Source organism: Dermacentor variabilis, chromosome 3 (genome assembly GCF_050947875.1).
Source record: "Dermacentor variabilis isolate Ectoservices chromosome 3, ASM5094787v1, whole genome shotgun sequence".
NCBI classification, from domain to species: Eukaryota; Metazoa; Arthropoda; class Arachnida; order Ixodida; family Ixodidae; genus Dermacentor; species Dermacentor variabilis.
In genome coordinates, this window is record NC_134570.1 from 182502478 (window position 1) to 182519094 (window position 16617).

General features: G+C 45.9%; 1 protein-coding gene across 1 annotated transcript in view; it reads left to right on the forward strand.

Annotated features, from left to right (window-relative positions):
* Positions 1–15330, forward strand: part of LOC142574937 (uncharacterized) — a 165928-nt gene extending 150598 nt beyond the window's left edge. Inside the window, exons 4-5 of the mRNA XM_075683925.1 lie at positions 13776–13859; positions 15287–15330. Coding sequence (XP_075540040.1) covers positions 13776–13859; positions 15287–15330 — 128 coding nt within the window. The remainder of the gene's footprint in view (positions 1–13775; positions 13860–15286) is intronic.
* Positions 15331–16617: the final 1287 nt, after the last annotated feature.

Here is a 16617-nt window from a genome sequence, read left to right on the forward strand (position 1 = left end):
GGGGGGATCCTCCCACTTGCAGTAAGTGCGGCCAAAACCTCACAGTCCTGCACGTTCTTATTCAATGCCCTGCAATAGAAACACAGAGGAAAAAGTATTTCATTTCTGCCTATCGCGAAAATATTCCTCTTCACCCGAAATTTTTTCTCGACAATGAACCGCTTTTTAATCCGAATCTAGTTTTAGCGTTTTTAGCTGAAACAGACAGTCTCGAAATCATTTGGCCAGGACATCTTTAGCTCACGTATACCAGCCTTGTATTCAAAGGCTTTCTTGAATCTTAAGTGTCAGTGCTATGTTTTATTGCATCATGCTTTTAACGAAACCCCATTACCATAGCCCACAGCTTTACTTAGAGTCATTATTTTAGCGACTATATATTTTACGCCATCCACAGCGACCGATTTTAGGCCTTTTTACAGCCATGTCACATACACCATGAGAAATTCATTGTCTAATTCATTGCCTGCATCATTCACAATGCACTGTTAACATTACCTTTGTCATGGTGCTCTTTGGCCATCCCTGGCCCTTGCACCATAAAACACTACACATCATCAAGAAGGAAACTGCGAAACCACTGGCAACGTAAGTGGGACGCAGAAGTAAATAACAAACTGCACGTGATAAAGCCACAGTTAGGTTCTTGGCCCTCCGTAACAAAATCACGGCGAACAGATGTCCTATTCTGTCGCCTCAGAATAGGACACACATTTGGCACACACAACTTCTTACTCACTGAAAATGATCCTCCAACCTGCGGTAGATGCGGGGAGAGGCTGACCGTCCTCCACGTCCTCCTGGAGTGTCGGGCAGCCGAATCTGAAAGAAGGAAACATTTTTCCCTAGCATACCGGCAGCACATCCCCCTACATCCCGTAATGCTACTCGGCCCAGAACCTTTATTTGACACCAACACAGTACTAAATTTCCTGAAAGATGTCGTCCTGCATGTTTTTAGCCCCACATGTTCGTAGCGGGTCCTCTCTTCAGAGGATGCCGCTACGATATCTCTTTAGTATAGCACATGCCTCTAGGCCCTTGTCTTTCAAGGGCTCTGGCGAGGCAGCAGTGCTCCAAGTAATTTTAACATCCTACATATTTTTGATTTTGCATCATTCTTCTACGATGGATTTTAATGTTCTTAGTAATCGTCATTAGTCATCGCCATAATTTTATAGCACGTAGATTTTACGCACTTTACAGCGACAATTTTTAGGCCACTTTACAGCCAAGTCACATCTCCATAATACATCGATAACACTACCATTTGTCATGGCGCTCTTTGGCCAAACCTGGCCCTTGCGCCATTAAACACTACATATCATCATCCCCTCGTTGGGCTCCGTGGTGGGCGGTCGGCGCTGTTGCCGAACATACTCATTTTCTATGGCAGCACAAACCTCTGTCGTCTATGATCGGCGTCTGAAAAGATGCCGCACCGAAGTACCATTCCATTTCTCCTTTCGGAGCAACGCTCCATCCTTCCCCAAGTTCTATGTAGTACACAGCGAAAGCAACATGCCAGTAAGAAAACTCTCACCATTCCTTGTAGCCAAATGCCTCAAAGAAAAAATCGGACCGACGTACAAAGCCTCCAAAATGTCTAGCGGGGACCTCCTCCTAGAACTGAATGATAAAGACCAAGCAGAGAAGCTCACTGACCTTACCAGTATTGGCGACGCCACAGTGACGATTTCACCACATAGAACACTGAACACAAGCCGGGGAGTGATTTCTGAAGAAGACTTTATTGGATTGAGCGATGAGGAACTCCTTGAGGGTTTCCAAGAACAAAATGTGACAAAAGTACAAAGAATAGTAATCCGCAGAAACAACCAAGAAATCCCCACCAAACATGTTATACTCACCTTTGGAACAAGCGAAATGCCTACTTCACTCGATGCAGGTTATGTTAAAGTCAATGTCAGAGCATATATCCCGAACCCTAGACGATGTTTTAAGTGCCAAAGGTTTGGACATGCTTCACATGCATGCCGAGGACAAACAACTTGCGCTAAATGCAGCTCCAACGAACACCAATCTGAGAATTGCACCTCTTCCCCACATTGTGTTAACTGCAAGGGAGATCACCCAGCTTATTCACGGTCCTGCCCTTGCTGGAAAAAAGAAAAAGAAGTCATTGCTCTAACTGTAAAAGAAAAAATTTCGTTCTTTGAAGCAAGAAAGCGGCTATCATACCTTCCGCGAAGAAGTTACGCCGATGTGACGCAGTCGGGGGCAGCGTCACAGAGGCCTCCGGAGTCCTCCGCGCCCACGCGCAGTGGTGCTGCAGTGACTCCTCCCGCCCCCGTGATGGAAGCAGCCGACGCTGCTCCATCCTCTTCCAAGGCCCTGCAAACACCAGTCCCGCAGGGCCCTAAGATAAAGCGAACCCCAAGGCCCGAGGCACGTGTCTCGGCGCCTAACTCTCGGTCCTCCAGCGCCTCAGAGAGAGCGATGGAGGTCGACACAAAAACTCCGGTGTCATTGACACCGAAGGATAAGCGCTCTCTCGAGCGCGGTAAGAGGGACAAAATCCCAATAACAACTCAAAATAAGAAAGCGTTAACCTAAAGGTTATCGCTCATTTTTATTAGCCTTTTTGATCCATGTCACCTATACCACACCTCTTAATTTTTCCGTAATGCCATTTCTCATCTTTCCATTTTAAAATGGCTTTTATTATCCACTGGAATTGTAGAGGGCTTTTACACAACTTAGGTGACATTAAAGACATATTAATAAACTTCTCTCCTGTAGCCCTGTGTTTACAGGAAACAAACCTAGGCGAAAAACACAAAAACATTTTGAAAGGTTTCACTGTTGTACGGCGCGACCGTACTCAGGCGAACCGGCTGTCAGGTGGTGTAGCCATTGTCCTGCCAGGTGGTATAGCAGCCAGAGAAGTTCCCATTAACACTCACATAGAAGCCGTTGCTGTCACCGTTTTAGCTCACAAAACCATCACCATTTGTTCAGTATACATTCCGCCGCATTTACATTTTACCGTAAGAGACCTAGAGTTAATTTTAAACCAGCTACCCGAACCATTTTTATTAGCCGGTGATTTTAATTCACATAACACGTTGTGGGGTAGTCAAACAACTGACACCAGGGGTCAAACGCTTGAAGATTTTATCCTAACAAATAACATATGCCTTTTAAACACCGGTGCGGCAACTTACTACTCCCCAAGCACAGGCGCTATGAGTTGCTTAGATCTGGCACTATGCTCTCCATCTCTCTTTGACGATTTTCAATCGAGTGTTATTGACAACCCCTATGGTAGTGACCATATGCCTGCTATTATTAAAAGAAAATCTCCTTCTCCTACCATACCATTAAGACCACCCCGTTGGAAACTCCACCTAGCAGACTGGCCTCTCTTTACTGAAAAGGCCAGTCTACATAACATATCAGATGAGCTAACCATAGATGAAATGAATGATAAGATCACCGCCTGTATACTTGCTGCTGCAGCAGAAACAATCCCACAATCCTCTGGCCTATTAAGAAAAAATCTGAAACCCTGGTGGACGAAGGAATGTACACAAACAAAAAAACTACAAAACAAAGCGTGGGGTATCTTCCGGCGATACCCAACACAAGACAATCTACTCTCCTTCAAAAAAGCAAAAGCGAAAGCCAGGTACACACGCAGACAAGCCGAAAGACAGTCCTGGAAAAATTATGTCTCGTCTATAAATAGTTCAATAACATCCAAACGAATGTGGGATCAGGTTCGTAAGTTTAGAGGCGACTACGCTTCTTACACTATCCCCATACTAACACCTCCAGGCACGCAAACAAATATAGACGAACAAGCAGACATATTAGGAGAACACTTCCATACTATATCAAGCTCGGTAAACTATTCAGCTGCATTTCTAAAACATAAGCAATTAGCAGAAAAACTAAAGCTTCCGACCACAGGAAGTTCAGAAAGACCGTATAATGCCGCTCTAACACTACCGGAAATCAATAGAGTACTAACAACTGACAAAAAAACAGCACCTGGTCCGGACAGAGTACATTACGCGATGCTCGCTCATCTACCTCCTAATGCAGTTGAAACCTTGCTTCGTTTCTTTAATAAAATCTGGGAAACGGGAAAAATGCCGAAAGAATGGAAGAAAGCTATCATAATCCCGTTCTTGAAAGCTGGAAAACCTCCCACAACAGCAACCAGTTATAGACCCATAGCACTCACAAGTTGTCTTGCAAAGTCCTATGAAGCCATCATCAACATAAGACTGACATACATCCTTGAAACAGAGAACATGCTAGATAACCATCAGTGTGGATACAAGAAAGGTTGCTCCACAACAGATCACCTAGTCCGGCTAGAAGACGAGATACGTGCGGCCTTTCTACACAAACAATACTGTCTCACTGTTTTCTTTGATTTAGAAAAGGCCTACGACACAACATGGAGGTTTGGTATCTTAAGGGACTTAGCAGATTTAGGAATCCGAGGTAGAATGCTCAAATGTCTAGCCGATTTCATGTCGGACCGAACATTCCAGGTGCGTTTAGGAACGGCGCTGTCACGTATATTCATCCAGGAAAATGGAGTGCCACAAGGATGCGTACTAAGTACAACACTCTTTATAGTAAAAATGAACTCTGTTAACAAAGCAATCCCCCCCTCTGTTATGCACTCCATATATGTGGATGATCTGCAAATAGCGTGCCGCGCCTCAAACTTACATACATGTGAAAGGCAGCTTCAGATAACAATTAATAAACTAATGGAGTGGGCTGAAAAAAATGGCTTCCGCTTCTCTACTCAAAAAACCGTTACAGTGCTATTCTCGCAAAAACGAGGATTGTACTTAGACCCGCTTCTAAAATTGAATGATGTCGCACTGCCGGTAAAACAGGAATGTAAATTCTTGGGGGTAATCTTTGATAAAAAACTAAACTTCCTAGCCCACATTAAAACACTAAAAATTAAGGCAAATAAAGCATTGAATATCCTAAAAGTTCTGGCTCATAAGCACTGGGGTTCTGACCGAACCTGTCTTTTACGTATTTACCGGTCTCTTGTGCGTAGCCTTTTAGACTACGGCTCCGTGGTTTACGGCTCAGCCAGGCAGTCCTACGTCCAACTCCTTGATCCAGTACATAACCTTGGATTGCGACTGGCAAGTGGTGCCTACAGAACGTCACCCATTCAAAGTTTATATGTTGAGTGTAATGAACCCTCATTACAGCAGCGCAGAGCCTTATTAACATTCTCTTACCTACTCAGAATTCAGTCATCACCGCAACACATATGCTATAACATCCTCACACAGTGCAACTCACGCTTACACTACACAAATAAACCGAACATGATTAGGCCACTTCTCCTGCGGTATGAGAAATACTGTCAGGATTATGACATCCCCCACGAAGTCCTCCAGGTCGCCAAGAAACCACAACGGTTGGCCCCATGGTACAATTTCACGCAGTTGTGTGACTGGACATTAACACATTTAAAGAAGAGAAACACTCCACACGAACACATCATGCAAGAATTCCGTGCTCTTCAAGACAAGTATCAAAATCACATGGAATTCTACACGGATGACTCCAAAACAAAAGAACACGTGGGTGTAGGGGCCGTAACAGAAAATTGGGAAACAAGTGTCCGTCTACCAATACATGCTTCTGTTTTCACTGCTGAAGTTTATGCTGTATGGGTTGCAGTTAAAAAGATTATCACTGGCAAGCACAAAAACACAGTCATATACACGGATTCTTTAAGTACACTGAAGGCTCTCCATCTGAAATCTGAGTGTGAACCCCTGATAGGAGACATTTTAAACATGTTGGTGCTGAACGAATACGGGAGGTCAATTCGTTTCTGCTGGGTCCCGAGCCACGTTGGGATACCAGGTAACGAAGCAGCTGATAGATGTGCATTGATGGCAGCGCACAAAGATATTACAAACACGACACTCCCATATAGTGATAGCATCCGTGCAATTAGAAAAGCCTTCACGGTAAAATGGCAACGCGAATGGGACCATTGTGCTGACAACAAGCTACATCTCACCAAACCCATAGTTGGCGAGTGGAAGTCGTGTTATCATCAAGAGCGGTTCATCGAAGTAGTTTTATGCCGGCTACGCATTGGGCACACACACCTCACACACAATTACTTACTTACGAAAGAAGACACACCAACATGCGAGAAATGTCAACAGCCACTAACAGTTATGCACATATTACTCACATGTACGCAGACTGAAACACACAGACGAACACTTTTGCACAAATTATATCAACTACACATACCTTTACACCCTGCTCTGATTTTAGGTGATGATCCGCTAGTCCCATTATGTGACGTCCGTAAATTTCTACACGACACTGGATTTTTACATAAAATATAGGTTATTAACAAAGCCTTTTCCTTCACAAACTGGATTTTAAAATACCTCGTGTTTGGCGCAGCATAGCCTTAGCTGCTTTTGCGCCATTAAACCCCATTTAACTAACTAACTAACTTTTTTGGTACAGGTTACAAAGCATCCAGAATGGCAAGCGGCGATCTCCTCTTGGAGCTCCGCAACCAGAAGCAATACGACAAGCTACCAAATCTTGTATCACTTGGCGACGCCAAAGTAACAGTAACTCCGCATCATACTGTGAATACCACCCGTGGCGTAGTCTCCGATGATGATCTCTTGGAGCTGACTGAAGCAGAACTCCTAGAGGGCTTCTGTGAGCTCAACATTATCAACGTTAAACGAATTAGGATGAGGTGTGAATATGAGCAAATACAGACCAAACACCTGATACCTACCTTTGGCACTAGTGTTCTGCCCGAGTCCATCCAGGCCGAGTATATCAACTATCGGCCATACATCCCTAATCCCCTGCGATGCTTCAAATGCCAGCGTTTCGGTCACAGTTCACAGAGCTGCCAAGGCTGCCAAACCTGTGCGAAATGCAGTGCTCATGAGCGCACTTCTGAACCTTGTGTAAACTCTCTCCCCTGTGTAAACTGTGATGGGGAGCATGCTGTATATTCGCGGTCGTGCGCATCGTGGAGCAATGAAAAGGAAATAGTTACAATTAAAGTAAAAGAAAACAGAAGTTTCAAAGAGGCACGCAGGCGGTTATCCTTCCTGCCAAAGAACACCTTTGCCGATGTGGCGCGTCAGGGGGCAGCGCCACAACGGTCTCCGGTGGCTGTCCGACCAACACCCAGTGAGGCGGCAGTGACGCCATCCGCCCCCTCCCATCCCCCTCCCGGCGGCTTCAGCTAGCGCTGCTACACCAACCCAGCAGACGGGGCCATCGACCCCGAAGGTGGGAGCAGCCTAGGCCCGCCCAACCTCCCCGGCCACTACCAGCGCTGGCAACAGCCGGCGCAGCCAAATCCCTCAGGGAGCCCCATCGACTTCCGGGCTGGTGGGCGCAAGGGTCTTGCCTTCCGAGGCAGGAGTCTCACGGAAAACTTCTCCTTCGCAAGAGCATGTGTCCGGCGCCTCACAGGAGGCAATGGACACAACACCTATCCTCACCGCGCTCCAAGCGCCTAAGGAGCAGCGAGGTTCCCTGGAACGCTCCAAAAAAGGGGCAAGACACCAGTTACAGGGCATCAAAAGAGCTCTGTAATCTAATCTCTGAAATCTCTGTAATTAATACGTCTGTTGATGTACACGCAGCACCTAATTTATATGGATACACAGCACCTTTCTATATGGATACACCGATAATTCAGTGGAATGTCAGAGGTCTCCTTAGAAACCTTGACGATGTGCAAGAACTCATCCACAAACACAATCCAAAAGTCCTTTGTTTGCAGGAAACACGCCTAAAATCAAAGCGCACAAGCTTTTTCTAACAGCATATAACTTTTCGCAAAGATCGCGATGATGCTGTCGCATCATAGGGAGGTGTCGCTATTGTTATCCATAAAAGCATTGCTTGTCAACTTTTACGGCTACAAACGCCTCTTGAAGCAGTGGCGGTTTAAGCTGTTCTCCTAAACAAACTCATCACCATTAGCTCTCTTTACATACCCCCCCTTAAAAATTAAACAAACATGAACTTAAGTCCTTTAGAGATGAATTGCCAGAACCTTATGTCGTTCTGGGTGATTTCATTGCGTACAGCTGCCTGTGGGGCGACTCTCGTATAGGTGCGCGAGGTCGCCTTGTTGAACAGTTCCTTTTTTCTTCTGATGAGTGCCTTCTGAATAAGAAGGAACCCACATATTACTGTCTTGCAAACAGAAACTTTTCCTCAATTGATCTCAGCATAGTTTCCCCGTCTATACTGCCTGAACTCGAACGGGAAGTTATGAACGATCCTTACGGGAGTGACCACTTCACCATATTGCTAAAATCACCTAAAGAAAACGAATATCCACCACAGGCTCCTAAGTGGTAGATCGATACAGCCGACTGGAAGAAATTCCGAACTCCCACTAGTATCTCATGGAATGACATGTCTTCTTTAGGAATTGATGCTGCTGTGCAGTATTTTACAGCCTTCATTATATATGCTGCAACTACATGCATATCTCATGTCGCTTGGCATACAGACGGCGTGTCTAGTGGTGGAACGATGAAGGTAGGATCGCTCAAAAGAAACAGAACAAAGCGTAGGGGCAGATCCGTGCTTCCCCCACTGCAGAGAATCTTATCAACTTTAGAAAAGTAAAGTCCCAAGGCAGGAGAACCCGCCCACCGGCCAGAAGAGAAAGTTGGCAGAAGTTTTTATCGAGTATTGAGTCGTTTACATATGAGGCCAAAGCCTGGAACCGGGTTAACAGGATTAGAGGGCGGCAAACATATACACTCCCTTTGGTAAATGCACAGGGCGATACACTGCAAGATCAGGCAGACTCACTTGGGGAGCACTTTGAGAGCGTGTCAAGTTCAACCCATTATTCGCAAACCTTTCTGAAATATAAAAATATAGAAGAATGTAAGCCACTCATACGAAAGTGTCGACAGAATAAACCATACAACCGTCCGTTTAGTATTGCCGAGTTGACAGCTTCCTTTAGCGCATGCAATAGCTCTGCACTGGGATCTGACAGAAACAAGTATGAAATGATCAAAAACTTACACAATGACACCCAGGTTACATTACTCGCACTTTTCAACACCATTTGGGCTGTTGGCTATCTTCCACCCACATGGAAAGAAGCCGTTGTGGTCCCTGTATTGAAACAAGGCAAAGATCCTTCCTCAGTGGCAAGTTACCGCCCGATAGCCCTCACTAGTTGCCTTTGTAAGGTATATGAAAAAAATGATTAATCGGCGACTCATTCATATTAGCACAGAGCAAAATGCTTGATCGCTATCAGTGTGGCTTCAGAGAAGGGCGCTCCACAACTGATCATTTTGTACGTATAGAAGGAAATATTCGGGACGCATGTATACATAAACAGTTTTTCTTATCGATATTTCTCGATAGGGAAAAGGCGTATGACACAACGTGGCGATACGGGATCTTGCGAGACTCATAGGAAATGGGCATTCGTGGAAATATGTTAAATATACTAGAAAGCTATTTGTCCAAACGTACCTTCCGCGTTAAAATCGGCAATGTATTGTCGCGACCTTTTATACAAGAAACTGGTGTACCTCAAGGAGGTGCGCTTAGCTGTACGCTCTTCATCGTGAAAATCAACACCCTTCGTGCTTCATTACCGCCAGCCATTTTTATTCTGTTTACCTAGACGACATACAGATACGTTTCAAGTCCTGCAACCTTACAATATGTGAGAGGCAAGTACAAAAAAGCTTGAACAAAGTCTCCAAATGGGCACACGAAAACGGTTTTAAAGTGAACCACAACAAGTTATTGCTTGCTTTTCACGCGAAACAAAGGGCTCATTGCAGATCCCAGTATCGAAATGTATGGTCAGCGAATACCTGTGAACAAATAACACACGTTCTTAGGTATCAAACTTGATTCAAAACTAACTTTTCTTCCACACATGAAGTATCTCAAGGTCAAATGCTTAAAAACAATGAACTTACTGAAAGTTTTATCCCACACAACATGGGGCCGCGACAGGAAATGTTTAATGAAGCTGTACAAGAGCCTAATTCGATCACGGTTGGACTAGGGTACCGTGATCTATCATACTGCCGCCCCGAGCGTGCTAATGATGTTAGATCCGGTCCACCATCTAGGAACCCGACTGGCCACTGGTGCTTTCAGGACAAGTCCCATTGAAAGTTTATATGTAGAATCAAATGAGTGGTCACTTCATCTGCTGAGAACATACATCAGCCAAATATAATTTCTGAAAGTCCACTCTAACCCACAACATCCGTGTTTTAATACCGTTAACAATATGACATGCGCTACACTCTTTCGTAATCGTCCCTCCGTAAGACAGCCTTCCTCGCTCCGTGTGAGGGAGTTTACTGATGAAATGCGTGTCCCGCTCCTCGAGCTTCGCCTAATGCATCCAGCGAAGCTGCTACCTCCTTGGGAGTGGCAGCTGCTACAATGCAATATATCTTTCATGTAACTTAGAAAGCACGCTCCAGAGATTGAAATCCAAATGCATTCCCGGGAACACCAGTACAAACACTCCTGCACGGAGTTCAACACATACGCATCGAAGTCACACGACGGGGTGTCCCATGCAGCCGTCGGTCCATCCTTCTCGGAATCCAATGTACTGCATCCGGAAACTAGCATCCTTACGGCTGAGGCCTGCGCACTATTGTCCGCTGTGAAGCATATAAGGAAATGAAAACTCCAAAAATCAGAAATATATATATGGACTCCCTAAGTGCTGTGAAATCTTTGTATCATTCTGTAAGTACAAAAATCCTGTAATCACTGAACTCTATTCGTCTTGTGTAAAGCGTATATATTTAACCAGCATGTCATTATATGCTGGGTGCCTGGCCATAGGGGCATCCAGGGCAACGTTCTAGCCGAGCAGATGGCCACATCAATTGCCTCGCATGCTGTTAATCCTACCGCTGCAGTCCCTGTCACAGATCTGAAGCCCTTGTTACGAAGAAAACTACGAAATTACTGGCAACGCTTGTGGGACGTGCAAACAAATAATAATCTGCACGTAATAAAACAACAATTAGGTTTCTGGCCTTCTACAACAAAATCACGCCGAACAGATGTGATATTTTTCCGTCTAAGAATAGGGCCCACATTTGGTACCCATACCTTTTTACTCACTGGCAACGAACCTCCTACCTGTGGTAGATGCGGTGAAAGGCTCACCATCCTCCACGTCCTCGTGGAGTGTCTGGAAGCCGAAAGAGAAAGAAGGAAAGATTTTCCTCTGGTATATCGTTATTGTCTCCCTCTCCATCCTGCTGTTTATAGGTAAACAACCCCTTTTTACTACCAAAGCTGTCCTGGATTTCTTGAAAGATGTGGTCCAGCATGTAGATAGCCCAAATGTCGTAGCGCATCTTCTCTACAGAGGATCGTGCTGTGATAGTAGTCCTTGTATAGCACGCGCCTTCAGGTCCTTGCGCTGCAAGGGCTCTGTTACGGCAGTAGTGCTTTTAGGAATCTTTAACCTGTGACCAATTTCAGCGCATTGCATTTCTTCCGCAATGTATCTTTCGCGTCCTTGGCACGCTTTTGCAAGAAGAAACACTTTTCCGTAACAAACCTTCCATGAGACTCCCTTTGGTACTGCGTATAAGAGAACTTAGTCAATAAATGGATGTCCCCATACTCGAACACAGCCTAATGCGTGCAGCTAAGATATTACCGCTCTGGGAGTGGAAGGTGACAGAATGTGACGTATCCTTTGTAAAGGTCACAAAGCCCGCACCTGAGCTTGAAATTGCTATGCATTTCCGTGACCTTCAATCGAAGTATTCCTGCTCCGAATTCTACACAGACGCGTCAAAATCCCATGCTGGCGTATCCTACGCTGCTGTTGGTCCCTCTTTTTCTGACTCTGACATGTTGAACCCCCTAACAAATATCGTCACTACAGAAGCCTATGCAATACTGTCTGCAGTAAAGCATATAAAGAAACTGAAACTTGACAGAGCAATCATATTCACAGACTCGTTAAGTCTTGTAAGTGCACTCATTTCTTTACAAAATCATACAAATCCTGTCTTCACTGAACTGTACTCATTTTTGTGTAACATATACTTATCACATAGACAGATAGTAATATGCTGGGTTCCTGGCCATAGAGGAATCGAGGGAAATGTACTTGCCGACGGGATGGCCAAATCAATAGCGTCGCAGGGTATTCGTTCTGCTGCAGTCCCTGCCACGGACATGAAGCCTTTCATAAGAAACAAACTGCGAAGCCACTGGCAACGCTTGTGGGACGCAGAAACGAGAAACCCATTTAAGCCCAAGTTAGGTTTCTGGCACCCAACTACGAAACACGAAGGACAGGCTTCCTATTCACTAGAATAAGAAACAAACACACATTCGGCACTCATAACTTTCTCCTTACCGGTAACTAGCCTCCAACTTGTGGTAGATGTGGCGACAGGCGGACCGTCTTCCACGTCTTCCCGGAGTGCCGGGAAGCCGAAAGAGACAGAAGGAAACATTTTCCTTTTGCATACCGCTATTGCGTCCCTCTGCATCCGGCCATGTTTCTTGGTGAAGTACCGCTTTTTAAGACCAAAGCAATCCTCGCTTTCTTGAAAGATATTGTGCTACACGTTACAAGCCTATTAATTTGTTAGTGCATCCTCTTTCCAGAGGATGCCTCTACGATAGTCTTCTTTGTATAGCACATGCTTCTAGGCCCTTGGGTTTCAAGGGCTCTGGGGAGGCAATAGGGCTCTAGACAATTTTATATCTCTAGACAATGACATATATTATATATTGCATCATTCTTTCTCAATTCATTTGAATGTTAATATTACACGTCAATAGTCATTCCCATAATTTTATTACACGCAAATTTATTGCGATTTTGTCAACCCTTTTAGGCTCCTTTACAACCACGTCACATTAACTTCACAGACCTCATCAGTCCACTGCCAACACATAAGCACTAGAATGGCGCTCTTTGGCCATACCTGGCCCTTGCGCCATCAAACCTCAAACATCAATCAATCAATCAACCAACCAGATTGCAATGGCGGCCTGTCCGCCATTGAACCTTCTATATGAATACAACAATCAAACCCCGGCCATCACTCGCCAGCAGCTGCGAAGCAACTGACCACGGCGGCGGTCAGACCTGCGACTCAGCAGAGGGTGCTAAGAATCCCTGGTTCCGGACAGAAAAGACATAGGCACACCGAAAACCAAGCTTGGAGCTCCGAATTGTTGTCCTCGTAAAATGGCAGTTCAAATAATGCACGAAGAAAGCTCGCTTTATGGTGATCTTCACGCACGGCAAATGCGTGTATATATTGTCACTCGTGCGCATCTCTTCGTGGGCAAGTCTCGATAAATGATGCAGGAAGAAAGCTCGCTTTATGGTGATGTTGACGCAGGGCGAAATGCGTATATATATTGCCGAAGGTGCACAATCTCTTCGTGGGCAAGTCTCGAATATAGCTAAGGTTCTACATGACTCTACGGTAGAGTTATTCCTTGGCGACAGACACGAACCTTACCGTGATTGTGAGGTTATAGCAGCGCGAACTAAAACGTATGCACGAAGAAAGAGGCACACGGGGACAAAAAAGGATAGCGCTAGTCCCCGTGTTTCTCTTTCTTTGTGCGCATGTTTTAGTTCGCGCTGCTATAACATTATGATGCAACACCAACTCACCCAATCTTTCATTTTATCTTGAATGCGTTCTCAATGGGGCCGTTCTTTGATTCCCTGTCAGGCCCTGGTTCCAGCATAAATCTGACAATATCATATCATGAATGTGGCTCATGCAAGGTGATCCGGCACAGCTACATTAATGAAGGCAAGTATATTTCGTTACTCTGCAGATGAGCAAGTATAGACAAAGTTCTCACAGATGGCGTGCAACGGCAGGTAAGATAAAAATACGGGATGTTGATTGACTAGTTGAGTGATTCAAAGGGGTTTATTGCATCACTCAAAGTACAAATGAGCTTTACAGCGAAGCTGTTAACCTCTAGTTGGTCGGGATTTTTCGTCGCTAGTGCTCCTCCAAACACAATACGGCCCCCTAGCGGCAACGGCCACTCAAACAGACCTCAAACGGCAACTGAAAAGAGGCTTTCCCTTTTAGTTTCCACGTAACAGAATTATGATTTCTCCCCACAGGGGCGTCTGTATCAGAAGACACTTGGTATGTTGCGGCACCACGTACCCGAGCCCATGAAGGCTGGACCATCCCGCGTTTAACTGTGCGTGGCTTAGCCGTGTCCGGGGAAAAGGGATCCTGTAGGTTGAGCCAATAGCGGGTGCTTGGGCCTTTACGGCCCCTCGGCGGTGACAACACACCTATTTGGCTTCGGCTTCACGTAGACGGCGCCCCCGGCCTGACCCACCCGGAGGAAATTGGTAGTTGGCTTTTCCTATCCGCCTGTCTAATCTTCGTTTTTCTCTTACTTTCGATCTTTCCTATCTTCTCTTTGCTTCCTTTTATTTCCACTTATTCTAGGCAGTAGGAGTTCACATTGTGTGGGATAGCCAACCTTGGTTATAACAGATTTGGTTATACTAGCACCATACAGCTGGCGCATGAAAGACGTGCTTTTTCACGGTCCTGCAGCGCCCCCTTCTTAGGCCCCATGGTGGGTGGCTGGCGGTACTGCCGAAATTCCGCATATATCTATGTCAAGTTCTTTTCCCTCACTTTCTGATCGCCCTCATAAGCAAAGGCCCACCGAAGTACTTAGGTTCATTGCCCGTCCGTAATGAAAATTTCCCCAAATTTCATTCATGTCATACACTCTGAGAAAACTTCGAAGTATATGAGAATGATATCTCCTTTTCTGTTGACGAAATCAATGACTGAAGTTGTAGGCAAAGGCTAGAAAATTTCCAAACTTGCAAGTGGAGATCTCCTTCTGGAACTCCGAGTTAAGAATCAATATGAAAGGCTGCCGAATCTTGTGTCTTTTGGGGACGTTCCAGTGAATGTCACCCAACATCATGCCACGAACACCAGCCGTGTTGTCGCATCTGATAGTGACCCGATTGATCTCACAAAGCCTGAACTACTTGAAGTCTGGAGTGACCAAAATGTGATCAGTGTAAAACGAATTAGAACGACGCGAGACGGAAAATAAATCGATACCAATCACCTAATACTTACATTTAGCTCAAGCAACCTGCGCGGCACTATCCAAACAGAGTACATGAATATCTGAGTCAGGCCGTGCATCCCAAATCCTCTACGGTGCTTTCTTTATATGCCAGCGATTCGGCCACAGTTCACAGAGCTGCTGAGGCCGTCAGACTAGTGCGATATGCAGTGCTAACGAACACCTGTCTTAATCATGTCAAAACTCTCTCCACTGTGTTAACTGTAGTGATCAGCACGCCACATACTCACGGACCTGTCCATCATGGAAGAATGAAAAAGGAATAGTAACTATAAAATTAAAGAGACTATATCATTCAAGCAGGCACGCAGGCAGGTATCATACCTGTCCAACAAAAGCGTTGCCGATGTGACGCGCCCGGAGGCAGTGCTACAATGACCCTCGGTGGCTGTCCGACCCACACGAAGTGAGGCGGCATTGGCGCCATCCGACCCCCCACCCCCCCCCCCCTCACCCTCCGCGGCGTTTGCAGCTAGCGCTGCTCCACTGCCACAGCAAAAGGGACCATCCACCGCCGGGCCTATGGCCTCAAACGTCTCGTCTATCAAAACAACACCTTCACGTCAAACACAGCGCTCGCAAGAGCGTGTGCAACGCTTCGCAAAACCCCGCAGGGGCGTCTGCGTCAGCAGGCGTCTGGTGTGTTGCGATACCATGTACCCGATCACTCGAGGGTTGGACCCTCCCGTGTGTAGCCGTGCGCGGCTTAGCCGTGTCTGGGGAAAAGCGAATCCTGGGGGGTTCAGCCGACGCTGGGTGTTTGGACCTTTAAGGCCCCCCGGCGGAGGCAACACACCCTTTCGCCTCTGCTTCACAAAGACGTCACCTCCGGAATGACCCACCTGGGGGAAATCGGCAGTCCCCTTTTCTTTTCTCTCTCTCCTGAAATCTTCGTTCTTATCTCTCACTTTTTGATCTTTCCTGTCTTCTTCTCCCTTCCATTTACTTCCTTTCTCCACGGCGGCAAGGGTTAACCTTATGTGGCTATCCTACCTTGAGTACACCAAATTTCGTTATAGTGACGGCGTACGGGTGGTGTCGTGCAGGCTTGTACGCAAGCTCTGCCGGGTCCTCTCGTTGGGCTCCGTGGTGGGCGGTCGGTGATGTTGCCGAACGTACACATTGTTCGTGGCAGCGCAAACCTCTGCCGTCTATGATCGGCGTCTGAAAAGATGACGCACCGAAGTACCTTTCCAATTCGCCTTTCGGAGCACCGCTCCATCTTTCCCCAATACTATGTAGTCCACAGTGAAAGCAACATGCCAGTAAGAAAGCTCTCTTCATTCGTTGTAGCCAAATGTCTGAAAGAAAAAATCGGACTGACATAGAGAGCCTACAAATGTCTAGCGGGGACGCGACAGTGACAATGTCAGCCCACAGAACACTTATTACAAGCAGGGGAGTGATATCTGAAGAAGACTTCAT